The sequence below is a fragment of the Adiantum capillus-veneris genome, chromosome 14 (genome assembly GCF_014529385.1).
Source record: "Adiantum capillus-veneris isolate H3 chromosome 14, ASM1452938v2, whole genome shotgun sequence".
Taxonomy (NCBI): Eukaryota; Viridiplantae; Streptophyta; class Polypodiopsida; order Polypodiales; family Pteridaceae; genus Adiantum; species Adiantum capillus-veneris.
In genome coordinates this window covers 100976567-100990177 of record NC_140944.1, presented here as the reverse complement: position 1 = coordinate 100990177, position 13611 = coordinate 100976567, and the positions used below count along the sequence as shown (strand labels likewise).

The 13611-nt window shown below is 44.2% G+C and overlaps 1 protein-coding gene across 1 annotated transcript in view; it reads left to right on the top strand.

Moving 5' to 3' along the window:
* The first annotated feature begins 871 nt into the window (after nucleotides 1-871).
* LOC147442845 (protein translocase subunit SECA2, chloroplastic-like) overlaps nucleotides 872-13611 on the top strand; it is a 111553-nt gene continuing 98813 nt past the window's right edge. The window contains exons 1-3 of the mRNA XM_086528861.1: nucleotides 872-1053; nucleotides 1757-1817; nucleotides 2091-2442. Of these exons, the coding sequence (XP_086384987.1) occupies nucleotides 1786-1817; nucleotides 2091-2442 (384 nt within the window). The 5' untranslated portion in view covers nucleotides 872-1053; nucleotides 1757-1785. The remainder of the gene's footprint in view (nucleotides 1054-1756; nucleotides 1818-2090; nucleotides 2443-13611) is intronic.

The window sequence follows — 13611 nt, the reverse complement described above, 5'->3', positions numbered from 1 at the left end:
AGACTGTCCAATAGTCTTCTAGGGAGCTTAATTTCTATTGGTTCCTTTATCAAGAATTTTTAAATTGATTAGACTAATTTTACTCTAGCCTAATTCTCATTGGTCCACCTCTATGACCATCCAATAGGATTTGAGGGGAGATTGGGGGCAACTGGCCTAGGAGCTTGCCATGTGTCCATTCTTTCCTTTGGGGAGAGCTTGGGAGTGCGTATGTGTGTTTCTCTCTCTTCCCGTACCATTAGGACTCGCCCCCTCCTTCCTAGGGATGTGGGAAGACTTTTTAGTCTTCCCATAACCATCCAATTTTTCCCACTTTTGGCCATTGGACAATTTAATTAAATTTAGGAACTTTAGCCTATGGAAGTCTTAATGGAACTGAACCTTAGATCTTTTAAGCTCCAATGATGCACATTGCTCTTTTGTAGATTGTCCCCCCTTTGGATCCCTATTTTCCCCCCTTTGGATCCCTGCTGAGATCGGTCTTGCAGCCTTACCAATATTCTAGCTTTTACTCCCCTGGTACCTCCCCATATTAAATGATCAGTTTAACATGAGAAAATCATTTGGGAGAATTTGATATTAGTTTTTATGACATGCACCTCTCATATGAGTGGTGGTATTATACTTCACCTGGACAGGCCGTATACTCTTGGGCCTTGGTCTTGGCCATTCACACATGCCTCCTGAATAGGGGATTGAAAGGTCACACGTGATACTATTTATTTGAAGGGAAAATTACCAAAATACCCCTCTAATTTGTCAAAATACCCTTGTATCCATTTTGGTTGGATTGTTCAAGATTTTTAAATCTTTATTCCTTTTTGACACTTGAGATAAGTTTTTGCGTGCTTAGCGTGTAATTTGTCACAAATTACCTCGCAAAAAAGGCAATTATGTCTAAAGATAAGGAAGCAATTCATATGCAAAGAGGCAGAGGCAGAGGCATGGCGAGACCTAGCCTTTTTTCACTGGATCATCGTAGCCTGGCAGTTGCTCGAATGCAGATTATTTGCCGTCAAAAATTGCTGATGCAGTAGCAGCCTCTATTTACTCGTAAGTTTTTTGTAGTGCTACTTACTCTATGTACACTGGTTTGATTGGTAAGATTTTTGCAGCATCGTAGCTTACAAATACCATTGTTTTTCTATTGGAATGATTGAAACCGTGAATTATAATTAAGTGGTGATAAGAAACTATGATTAACTCCGTTGATAATTTTTTCTGGTAAATATTTGATTTCACATTCGTACCATAATTCCATTTTAATCCTTTAATAATTCCATATTGGCTTGATAAGTCTTTGCACCTGCTCAAGTTTCATGGAATGGCACAAGAAGTTTTGGACAAATTCTCACAATAATTCCCACATTGTGACTTACCTCAACATCATGAGCTTTTGTGAGGGAGGCACCACATACCTAGCTAGGTACGATTGGGGTCCGCCGAGGGGACCGCCGGCCCGGTGGGGGGGCCGGCGGTCCCCTGCCCCCAATCGTACCTAGCTAGGTATGTGGTGCCTCCCGAGCATAAGCTCATGATGTTATGCATTGTATGAAAAACACTGGAAAAGACTCCATTTTCCTACATGAGAAAATTTCTAATCCTTCTTGTGTGGTACTTCGTGCAAGTATGCTCGCTTATCAAACAAGGCTTCCACAATTATTCCAGTGGCAGTGATTCTATATTCTTATTTAAATGTTTTGTTCAGTGGTGATACAGTCTATGCACTAATCTTTTCACATTTTTCATATGATAGCTGGGCAAATTTTTGGTGAGGGAAGACCAATGTTACATCTTCCAGCTCCCTCAAAAGCATTGTGAGTTCTTGGTTTTTTGCATGTTTCAAAATTTGGATTGTTGAGACTAATTTAATGAGGTAGGAACTGCATATTCCCCTTTTCAATTGATATGTAAAAACTCTTTTGAAGTTTAGTGGTGTGGATGTCTGATTAACTACTACTTGGCTTTCTTAAGACATGTAAAAACTCTTTTGAAGTTTAGTGGTGTGGATATCTAATTAACTACTTCTTGTGACTCGTTTCTCTATCGAGCATTGTTGATATAAGGACAGTTATTGTGCTGTTTTTCAGATTTCCTGGTCCTAAGCTCCTTGAATCAAAGGGAAGGGTAAATATAGTTTTCAACAAGCGGGCTTGTTTGACAGTCCAGTCAGGGGCAAAAAATGGAGCAGCCACCGAGAGTTCTTCTGAAGATAGCAACACAAATCTTTTCTCAAATTCTGGGTTTGCTAGAGGATCTTTTCAAAAGGATTCATCAGCTGCTGCTGCTGCAAATTCTGCAGAAACAGCTTTTGGAGTTTCAGCAGCAAAGACAACACAACAGCTACCTCAATTTTACCCTAATGCAATGGATGGTGATTTTGATCAGTCTTCACACGGCTTTCTCTCTAAAGAGGGGGAAGGTCCTTCTCGGAATGGGAAGGCAAGTTATGTTTTCACTTTTTGGGAAAGAACTATAAGGATTGCTTTTCAGTTCAAGATGAGTTAAAGCAATATAAGCATTTGATGAAGGCCTCTTGTTTCTGTTCCTATCTTTATTAGTATCCAGGACCTGGGCCATATAAAGAACATGCAACCTCAAGATTTGATGGTTCACTCTTGCAAGAAAATGGACATTACAACCTAGTTCGAAGTGAAAACTTGAAAAGGGCCAATGATGTTACGTTTGATCTATATATATCACTTTGAAATCAAGAACACAAGAAAAACAGTAGATAAGGAATGAAACCAGAGAATGGAGAAATAGGAAAAGTGTGGATTTTAACAGATGAGCTATGCCAACCACACTCTACCTTGCGTGACGGCTACCTTAACCATTGTTGTTGTGTGCGACGTTCTACTGCCACCTACAATTAGCTTACGTGGTAGCAGGTTTTTTTGTTGTCCTTTCTGGTTACTTTACTTTCTTGTCCTCTTGTTTTGGTTTGTGAAATAGGCTGGTACTCCAAAGACGGTAGAGAATTGCATAGACTTTAAACAACACTTCACTTAAAGAGGACACCTGCAAGAGGCAAGATAGGTGTAGTTTCGCCCCTGAGATGTGTGGCCCCAACTTCCAAGGGAGGCAGCCATGGGGGTGTTTCTTTATTATTTTGATGCCTCTGCAAGACAGTACAACTGCTCGTGGCTCAGAGAGACCTCTCAGATTTGAGTTCAGCTGGCACATACCCCACCTTCCCCCCCCCCCCCCACCCCCCCCGAGAAAAAGATTCTTCCATTAGTTAATAAAACTGCCCATAGGGCTACAAACCACCTCTACTAGAGAGGGTGGCATCAAAAGCATGGGGAGACTCTTCTAGTGGGTGTATAATGAGGCTAAATTACAAGATGGGAGGAGGGAAAAGCCACACAGGTGGCCGATAGTGCCATCTGGGCACATCCTCGTCCAAGGTGAAGAAGGGCTTTGGGCGCCAGAGACGCAGGAAGGCCTCTCTGCGCTCCCTCTGCGGTCGGAGCTGTCCTGAAGTCTCTCAAACTGACCCCTGAGAGTATGGATCAGCTCCAGCCAAAAGCCACGAACAATCTCTGTCGGTGGGACAGGGCGAGCCTCGAAGATGCAGAAGCAACGGGCCCGCCAAATGAACCAGAGTGTCAGGTCACAGACGAGCTCCCAACACACCTCTCTCTCACTGCACCACTCTTGAGGGGTAAGCTTCATAGCAAGATGAAGTGTAGGTCGACCCCCCTGATCACTATCATCCTGCTGGTGTATAATAGCTCAAACTGTAGTGCCGGGTTTGTGAGGGTGGACTAGGCAGCAACACCTCAAGTGTACTGTCGTGTTGTGGAGAGAGCTGGCATCAGCCAAAGAACTCAAAGGCAAACTTGTTGTGCCATGGGGCAGTCTGACAGTGAAGCTGACTCTCCAAAGGATGGTCGCGAGCTGCACAAGCTGCCGAGATGTACCAACCAACTCCCCACTGCTGTAGCTCTGTGTGCAACTAGCCATTGGAACAAGGTGACTCGCCTTAGCTGTCTAGAGTCCCACAACCTCTCTGTAAGGTTATGGTGGATAGGTTAGTGTGTCATTCATGGTATAAGCATAATACGAATAGAGATGGCTTAGGTCTTGATATTGGGCACACAATACAATAGAGTATAGTTGCAAAATCGTAAGACTTACTTTTATTCAGCATAATGTTGTAAAGAATGAGGATGCAAGAGAGCTACACAAGACAAGCACAAAGCACACAGAGATGGAAAGCTTCTTCTTCTTCTTCACAGAAAAGAGAGTACAAAATGACTAAGTGCTAAAGCTGAAAAGTAGCACATATGTACATGCGGTCACTAAGTGTGAACTCGCTAGAAGCGTACTAGGCTGGCACTATAAGTGTAGTCCAGCTGTAGAATCACTGGCAGAGATCCTCCATGTCGGTCACCTAACGCGCCAGTGAGTAAATGCCGTAAGCGGCCAAGACCCGTAGTGGATGCCAGCTCAAGGTGTAGAGCTCGACATCTCAACACTCCCCCTCGAGCTCTGCATGTCGCAAAGTCTAAGCATAGTCCGGAAACGTCGAAGCTTCTCAGCTCCGAGGGCCTTGGTAAAGATATCCGCTATCTGCTCCTCTGTGCTGACGTAGACCAAGTCGATGTCGCCCGCCAACACTCGCTCTCGAACGTAGTGGTAATGGACCTCTATGTGTTTGGTCCTGGCATGGAACACTGGGTTCCTAGCCAACTGCATGCTGCTGAGGTTGTCGCAATGGATGAAAATCTGCTGGTCCACCTGCACTCCCAAGTCCTCAAGTAATGTGCGTAGCCAAGCTACCTCGCATGCCGCAACTGCTGCACCTCTGTACTCGGCCTCTGTGCTCGATAAAGCAACCGTAGGCTGCTTTTTGCTACTCCAAGTAACAGCAGCACTCCCAAAAGAGAACATGAAGCCACTCGTAGATCTCCTATCAACAATGCTACCTGCCCAATCTGCATCTGTATACCCATACAATGCTAATGGTGCATCTGCTGCATAGAACAATGCGTAGTCAAGAGTCCCTTGCACATACCTAAGTGTGCGTCGTACTCCATCCAAATGTGGCTTCCTCGGAAGCTGCATGAACTGACTCTCCAAGCCTACTGTGTAGCTCAAGTCTGGCCTTGTGATAGTCAAGTAGATTAGACTACCCACAATCTTCCTGTACATGTTGACATCCTCAACAACATCACCCTTCTCTGCACTCAGCTTTGCATTCACATCCAAGGGAATGGAAATCGGCTTACAATCAGCCATACCATACTTTGACAACATGTCCAAAGCATATTGTCTCTGTGACAGCCATACACCCTCTGGAGTCCTGATCACCTCAATGCCAAGAAAGTAGCGCAACTCGCCCAAATCTTTCATTTCAAACTCCTGTTTGAGAAGACCCTTCACATGGTCAATCTCCATAGCATTGTCACCAACAATAATAAGGTCATCTACATATATGGTAATGACCACAATCCCCACATCACTCTCACGTACATAGAGTGAATGATCAGCATGAGCTCTCCTAAAACCAATACTGACAAGATACTTGGCAATCCTGTCATACCATGCTCTAGAGCCCTGCTTCAAACCATACAAAGCTTTGAGAAGTCTGCATACATAATCTGGGTAACCTGGATCGACATAACCAGGTGGCTGATCCATATACACTTCCTCTTGCAACTCACCATTCAAGAAGGCATTCTTTACATCCATTTGATGCATAATCCATCCTCTAGATGCAGCCACTGCTATGACAGCTCTCACAGTCGTCATCTTTGCCACTGGAGCAAAGGTCTCCTCATAGTCTATGCCATACGTCTGTGCATAACCCTTTGCGACCAGCCTTGCCTTGTGACGCTCAATGTTACCATCAGCCTTATGCGTGGTTTTATACACCCATTTACAGCCAATAGCTTTCTTGCCGCTTGGCTATGGCACCAACTCCCATGTGTCATTTGCTTCCAATGCAACCATCTCTTCATTCATTGCATCATCCCAATGCACATTTCCAACTGCATCCTCAAAACATGTGGGCTCCACATCCTGTATCACCTTAGCCATGTAGGCTTGGTGATGCGCTAGATACCCACCATAAGTCAATTTCTGAACTGGATTTCTGACTCTATTAGATCTGCACGGTCCTTGGTCACTCCTTTGCCCTCTATCATCTTCTTGTACTTTCCTTACACCAGGTGTCCTGACAGCCGGAATTCCAAATTCCTCATCAAGACTTTGTTCAGAACCATCTGAATCCATGTCTACATGTGAAAAACCTGATGATGCATCAACCATAAAGGGAGGTTCATCAACCTTTTCCTTTCCTTTTCGTGATACATTCCCTGTACCTGTTGGTGGAGTAACCTGCGTACGTAGTCTACCATTCCATGGTTTCTCAACAGAGCCACGAGAAGAGGACTCTTGTGGTCCACTCAAAACCTGTGACTGTGGCCTCACATTTTGTACAACCACATCATCTTTTACATCAGCCCCAATAGTGCCATGTGCATTACTGTACCAGCTGCTCATCTCATCAAAGACTACATCTCTGCTCACTCGTAATTCTCGTGTAGTAGGATTGTAGCACCTGTACCCCTTTTGTTCAAGGGAATATCCCACAAGAATACATTTCTCTGCTTTAGGATCCAATTTCCTACGCAACTCATCTGGTACATGCACGTAAGCTATACAGCCAAACACTTTCAAGTGTGCCAAATCAGGCTTTGTACCTGTAAACTTTTCCTCAGGTGTTACATCATGCACCGCAGCTGTAGGTGTCCTGTTCATAATGTACACAGCTGTATTTACAGCTTCAGCCCAGAAATGATGAGGCATGTTCTTTTCATTCATCAATGCACGTGCAACCTCTGCAATGTGCCTGTTTTTCCTTTCTGCGACCCCATTCTGCTGTGGAGTATATCTGCATGTAAACTGCCTGTGTATACCATGTATTCGCAGAAAATCTAAAAAATCATTGGAGAAGTACTCTCCCCCTCCATCTGACCTCAATGTCTTGATTTGCATATCTGTCTCCTTCTCAATCATGACTTTGAAGTCTTGAAAGTGACCAAACACTTCACTTTTGTTACGCATGAAGTAGACCCATACTTTCCTTGTATGGTCATCAATGAAAGAGACATAATACCTGCAACCATGTATACTTGCAGTATCGGTTGGACCCCAAACATCTGTGTGCACCACCTCAAGTGGCTTTTTACATACATTGCGCTCATGTGGAAATGAGCCCTTTGACTATTTTCCAAACTGGCATGCTGCACACACTTTATGCATACCATCCACCTTGAATTTGGGCAAACCTTTTACAATCTGTTTTGATTGCATGCTGCGCAATCTTTACTCATTGACATGGCCAATGCGTTTGTGCCAAATGTCAACATCAGCCACAACACCTGTGCCCTGTGCAAATAATGCAGCTTTTACCTCAGGCATGTCTACATTCAGCGTAAACATTCTGCCCACACATTTGCCCTCTGTGATCAGCTTACAGCCATTCTGGAAATCTTCTACATAACAGCCATTTGGATTGAAGCGAACCTGCAAACCCTGCTCAACCATTTGTCCAACAGAAACAAGATTCTTTGTAATGTTTGGGACATGAAGTACATCTGCTAAGTACTTTGATTTCCCACTCTTCGTATTTAGAGGTATGTCCCCTACATGAGCAATGGGGTGAGCTGTGTCATCTCCTGTCTGCACATAGCCTGACACATCTGGTTTGCGCATATCTCTAAACCACTCTCCACGAGACGTCATGTGATTAGAGGCACCTGAATCCACATACCAAACATCATCTTGGGTGGAATTCTCTGCAGTCATTGTATTCATTACATGTTGCATAACAAACATGCGCTCGTTTTTGCTGTCATCTGCATCTCTGCTAGTAGATGCATAGTTGCCCTGTTCTCTCTTTCTACTTGCTTTTCCCTTTGGACAGTCACGTGACATGTGACCTCTTTCACCACAAGTCCAACATTCTCTACTATCTGGAGTATGTTGCTGCCTGCTTGATCCTGCAACACGACCTCTTTGACTCCCCCTGCCTTGAGACTGGTTTCCCCTGCCACCTGTATTGTTTTGATTTGATTGACCTTCCAGAAATTGGCCCCTGCAACCCCTTGGGCCTCGACCACGACCTCTACCTCTACCTCTGTTGGAGTTAGAATAGAAGGCCTGTTCAGAATTATTTCTGCCATGAGAAGAAGATGTGTCAAGGTTCTTTTCCTCAAGAATAAGCATAGAAATCAAATCTTGGAACACGGGGATGTCGTCTCTTGTATTCATGGAAGACCTAAAATGTACATACTCATCTCCTAGACCATCCAAGCATGCACGGACAATGTCATCGTCTTCCACTGAGACTTTAATAGATCCAAGAGCCTCAATGATACTCTTGATCTTCAAAGCATAATCATTGATGGAGAGGTTGTTCCTCTTAACCTGATTTAGCTCCGACTTTAGTTGAAGCTTCCTGGCCTTGGTGTTCACCTCGAACACTCTGCCTAAGTTTTTCCATGCAATGGCGGGGGTTTCAGCATCCTGTAGATAGCCCATCATGCCATCTGTGATGCTCATAGAAAGCCAATACATCACTTTGCTCTGGCCTTGTTGCCAGTCCCTCAATTCTTTTCTTTGTTCTGCTGTAGCATTTGCCTCGGGAATCTCTGGTTCCTTTTCATTGTCTCCTTCTACATAGTCCCAATAACCTTTTCCTTTTAGGAAATTTGTTATTCTGAACTTCCATGCAGGGTAGTTATTTTTCTCAAGCTTCTCAGTAACAATCTGACTGAAACCGTCAGACATCTTGAAGCACTAAGACAAAATAGCTGCAATCTGCAAAAACCTGTAAATCTGCTGAACCTGCTATCGTGGTTCCTGTAACGCTTTCTACACTCAACGAGTGTCCACAATCAAGCGTTTCATAACCACTGTACTTGTACAGTAAATCTCTGTATACTGCACTTTGGAGACCTGTTCAGAAACTTGTGCGAAAAACCCCTAAAATTTTTTTCGTTGCGCGAGGCGCCTTCGGCATCTGGTCGTGGATTGCGAACGAAGGGATAGTGATGCTCTTGCTCTCTTAGCCTCTCTTGCCTGCACCAGGCTCTGATACCATGTAAAGAATGAGGATGCAAGAGAGCTACACAAGACAAGCACAAAGCACACAGAGATGGAAAGCTTCTTCTTCTTCTTCACAGAAAAGAGAGTACAAAATGACTAAGTGCTAAAGCTGAAAAGTAGCACATATGTACATGCGGTCACTAAGTGTGAACTCGCTAGAAGCGTACTAGGCTGGCACTATAAGTGTAGTCCAGCTGTAGAATCACTGGCAGAGATCCTCCGTGTCGGTCACCTAACGCGCCAGTGAGTAAATGCCGTAAGCGGCCAAGATCCGTAGTGGATGCCAGCTCAAGGTGTAGAGCTCGACATCTCAACAAATGTGCCTCTATATAGGCATATACAAAGAGAGTCTTTTGACACATGAGCATAAGATGTGGCTGCCTATGCACAAACACAAGTGGCTACTCTGGTTGTAAGAGGTTCTTCACATGGGTTATTGACACATGACTTTTCTAGGTGGAAGAGGTTGTTCACACAAGAGATGCAACAAAAAGCCCGAATCCCAACAACCCTCCTCTATGTGGGTTTTGGTTGCATATCACTCACACAAGATTATCCTCCCCTCAAAACACACTAGGGTGAGGGTGTAGGTACACAAAATATCGGAGTGTAGGCACACACACAAACCTCCCCTGGCACACATAGAGGGTAAGGTACACACGAGATAATGCTAATAGTATATCATCATATACCAAGCCAACATTGTTGTCGTTCTCGTCGTTAGTATCTTCAGTGGTGGCGAGGTTGATTTTTTGATTTTCCTTTGTCTTTAAAATGCTCTTTGTGATTGGTAACCTGTGAAGATTTATCTTTGAATCTGCAATACTTTGTAGCATGATTGTTCTTGCCACAAGTGTGGCTGTAAGGTGCAGCGTAAGTGAATGTTGAACTTTGCTCAAGATGAGTGCTCCGAACTGTGCTCAAGGGTTCCTTTTACTTACGGAAGGGAGAGCCTTTTGTTCCTTTAATGAGAGAGTGCAAATGATCACAAACAAAGTGAATGACACTGTGAATGAAGGTGCTGAGGCTGAGAGATAAGAGAGAGAAGAATATGACACCAGAATGTTGTCAAACCCTCCTCCAAGGTCCCCTCTTTCGGTGACAGAGAAGTCTATGCTATTGATTGCACAAATCTGGTACAAAGGTGTTGGTGCAAGTTGTAACAGACTTGGACACTCCAAGTCAAGAATCAACCGCGACAGCACCAAATAACCACTTCAAAACAATTCACAGATCACAATAGATTTGCACTGGCCCGGCGGAGTTCCGTGCCTAGAGATATTGGCCCCAAAGACTAGCGCCCCTTTCGGTATTTCTTTTTATATTCATCAGATCAAAGTACAAGAGAGTGGTTAGGGTTTCACTCTCAGACTCTGCGTCCAGATGCTCTGAGAAGTGAAGCCCTCACCACTTATTTAAAGATACAAGGGATGCCCAAAAGCAGAGCCCCAAAAGCTTTTAAAATAAAAAGCATCAGTTCTCTCAGCAAGATTCGCGTTGCTCATTATTTTCCAAAAAAAAAAAATTTTTTTTTAAATATTTTTTTTCAGCCTCCGCGATTTCCAGAATTAGGGTCTCTGGCAGAAATTAGGGTTTGCAAGAATTTTAGGGTTTCTGGCAGAAATTAGGGTTTCTGCTGTCCGCCACGTCATCACTTTGTGACATACCCCCCTCTTGAAAGCATTGTAATCAACCGCGATTACGCCTGCAAAACCGACAAAAGCCATAAACCGTCTTAGCAGACACTGACTGTTAGTACCTACGTACTAGGAACACACATCTAGCACATGTACAAAATCGACAGTCACATCACACGACATCACCAGACATCACAGGACATCACAGGAGTATCTGCTAGGTCCTCCTCCTCCATCCACTTCGCATCAAATGCAGGAAAGTTCTTGAACTTAACCAAGAACCCGCCTTCGGACTTTACCTTTCTTCGTATCGTTATGTGCCAAAATGTGTTCAGGAACAAGGACTTCCTCGTTTTCTTCCACTTCGGGTTGCTCATCAGGCTCCCCATCATCAAGCACATCACCCTTAACATGGTTCAAGAGACTCACATGCAATGCATTATGAATCCTCCAAGTATCTGGCAGTTTCAATCGGAAGGAGACATCATTTATCTTGTGAGTGATTTGGAAAGGTCCGTAGTATCGCATACTAAGCTTTGGAAAAAGCCTCTCCTTTCCCTTTTTCTTTCGTAGGCGTGCCTTCTCAAAAGTAAGAGCACCCAATCATCCTCCTTCAATTTCAAGTCGCGACGATGGCGATCCGCTGCCTTTTTCTGTCGTTCTTGAGACTCCTGCAAAGTCTCGCGAACCTTGGCAAAAGCCGTATCCAAATCTCGCGAATATTCATCCACTTCAAATATCTAATCTTTCGTGCTCAGGAAGGATGGAACCTTCGCAGCACTTTCAACAATCTCACATGGCGTCTTCCCCGTCGAAGAGTGTATCGTGTTATTGTAGGCAAATTTCACCAAAGGTAAGTTCTTTTCCCATTGAGTCTTCTGATCCGAGATACAAGACTTCAATAAATCTAAAACCACTGAATTGGCAATCTCAAATTGCCCGTGAGTCTGCAAGTGGAACGATGACGAGAACTGCAACTGCGTGCCAATGTTCTCCCAAATTGCCTTCCAAAACAAACTCATAAATCTGGGGTCTCTGTCGGAGACAATTGTCTCAGACGTGCCATTTAATCGGAAAATCGTCGTGATCATTCTGTGTTCTCGGGAGATCAAAAAAATGAAATCCCTTTCAATATTTTCCCAGGGGCGGGTGGGTATGGGTAAAGGCTGTAACAATCCCTGTGCTTTATGCCTGTCAAACTTGACCTTCTTGCATACCAAGCAACTGCGCACAAACTCTTCCACATCCTTCTTGAGTCTCCGCCAAAAGAAATATCTCTCTACCCCTATCATGGTGGTAGCAATGCCGCGGTGACCCGTAAAAGGTGGACAGTGGCAATCAGTCATAACCTTTTCCCTCAAGGGCTGTGTAACGCACAACATAGTCTTTTTCATCAAGTAGCCTTCCCGAAGGGAGTATTCAGCTACTGTCTCCCCATCCCGTATCCGTGTGAAAATATCTGCAAAATTTGTATCTGTGGCACACTGATCGACCATATCCTCGAAGCTCCTATGATGTATCGCGGAAATAGCCAGAACCAACGGTTTTCGAGACAAAGCATCTGCCACCACATTCTTCTGTCCCTGCACATGGACAATCTGGAAGTGGAACTGTGACAAGATGTTCACCCACCGCATCTGCTTTTCCGAAAGCTGCTTCTGTGACAAGAAGTAGCGCAAACTCTGATGGTCTGTAAAGACAGTAAAATCCGCTCCGAGTAGGTAATGCCGCCATTGAGTAAGAGCATGGATAACCGCCAAAAGCTCTTTCTCATAAATCTGTGCTGTCATCTCCGACCTAGAGAACAAACGGCTCTCGTAAGCTATGACATGGCCTTCTTGCATCAAGACCGTACCCAGACTACGACCACAAGCATCACAATATACTTCAAATGACTTCTGCAAGTCCGGCAAAGTCAAAACAGGTCCCGTAGTCAATTTCTCTTTCAATGTTCGAAAGGCAGTCACCTCTGTGGGTCCCCACGAAAAAGGTACTCCTTTCTGTGTCAAGGTATGCAAAGGGGAAGCAACCTCTGCAAACTTTCGTATGAACCGCCTGTAGTACGAACACAGTCTCAAGAAGCTTCTAACTTCATGGACATTCCTCAAATCGGGCCAATCACGGATAGTCTCTATCTTGGCCGGGTCCATTTGCACTCCTGCTGCTGACACAATGTGTCCCAAAAAGTGTATCTCTGGTAGGAAAAATTCACTTTTCTTTGCATTAATCACTAGCGTGTGATCTCGTAATTCCTGAAAGACTTGAAGCAGATGATCTCTGTGTTCTGCCTCATTCTTGGAGAAAACAATGATGTCGTCAAAGAAAGTGCCAACAAATAGCCTGTACTCTCGAAAAATCGTGTCTATCATCCGGTTAAATGTGGCAGGAGCATTGGTTAAGCTAAAAGGCATCACCAAAAACTCAAATAACCCAAAAGTCTTCCAAAAAGCTGTCTTGTAGACATCTCCTGGCGCTATCCTGATCTGATGATATCCACTCTTCAAGTCAATCTTGCTAAAGCACGAGGATCCCTGTAACTTGTGGAGTATATCATCGATCCTAGGAATCGGAAATCTGTTCTTGATGGTGATTTCGTTGAGAGTGCTATAATCGATGCACATTCTCCAAGATCTGTCTTTCTTCAAAAACCAACAACACTGGAGAGCAATACGGTGAAGTACTAGGCTGGACAAGACCCTTTTCCAAGAGGTCTTTCACTTGGTTCATAATCTTTTCATTCTGTACTCGGCTCACACGATAAGGTGGCCGATTCCGTGGCGTGCTTCCAGATATCAGATCAATGGTATGATCTTCAGACCCTCTCAAAAGCAATCGGCTTCAGCGTGGAGAA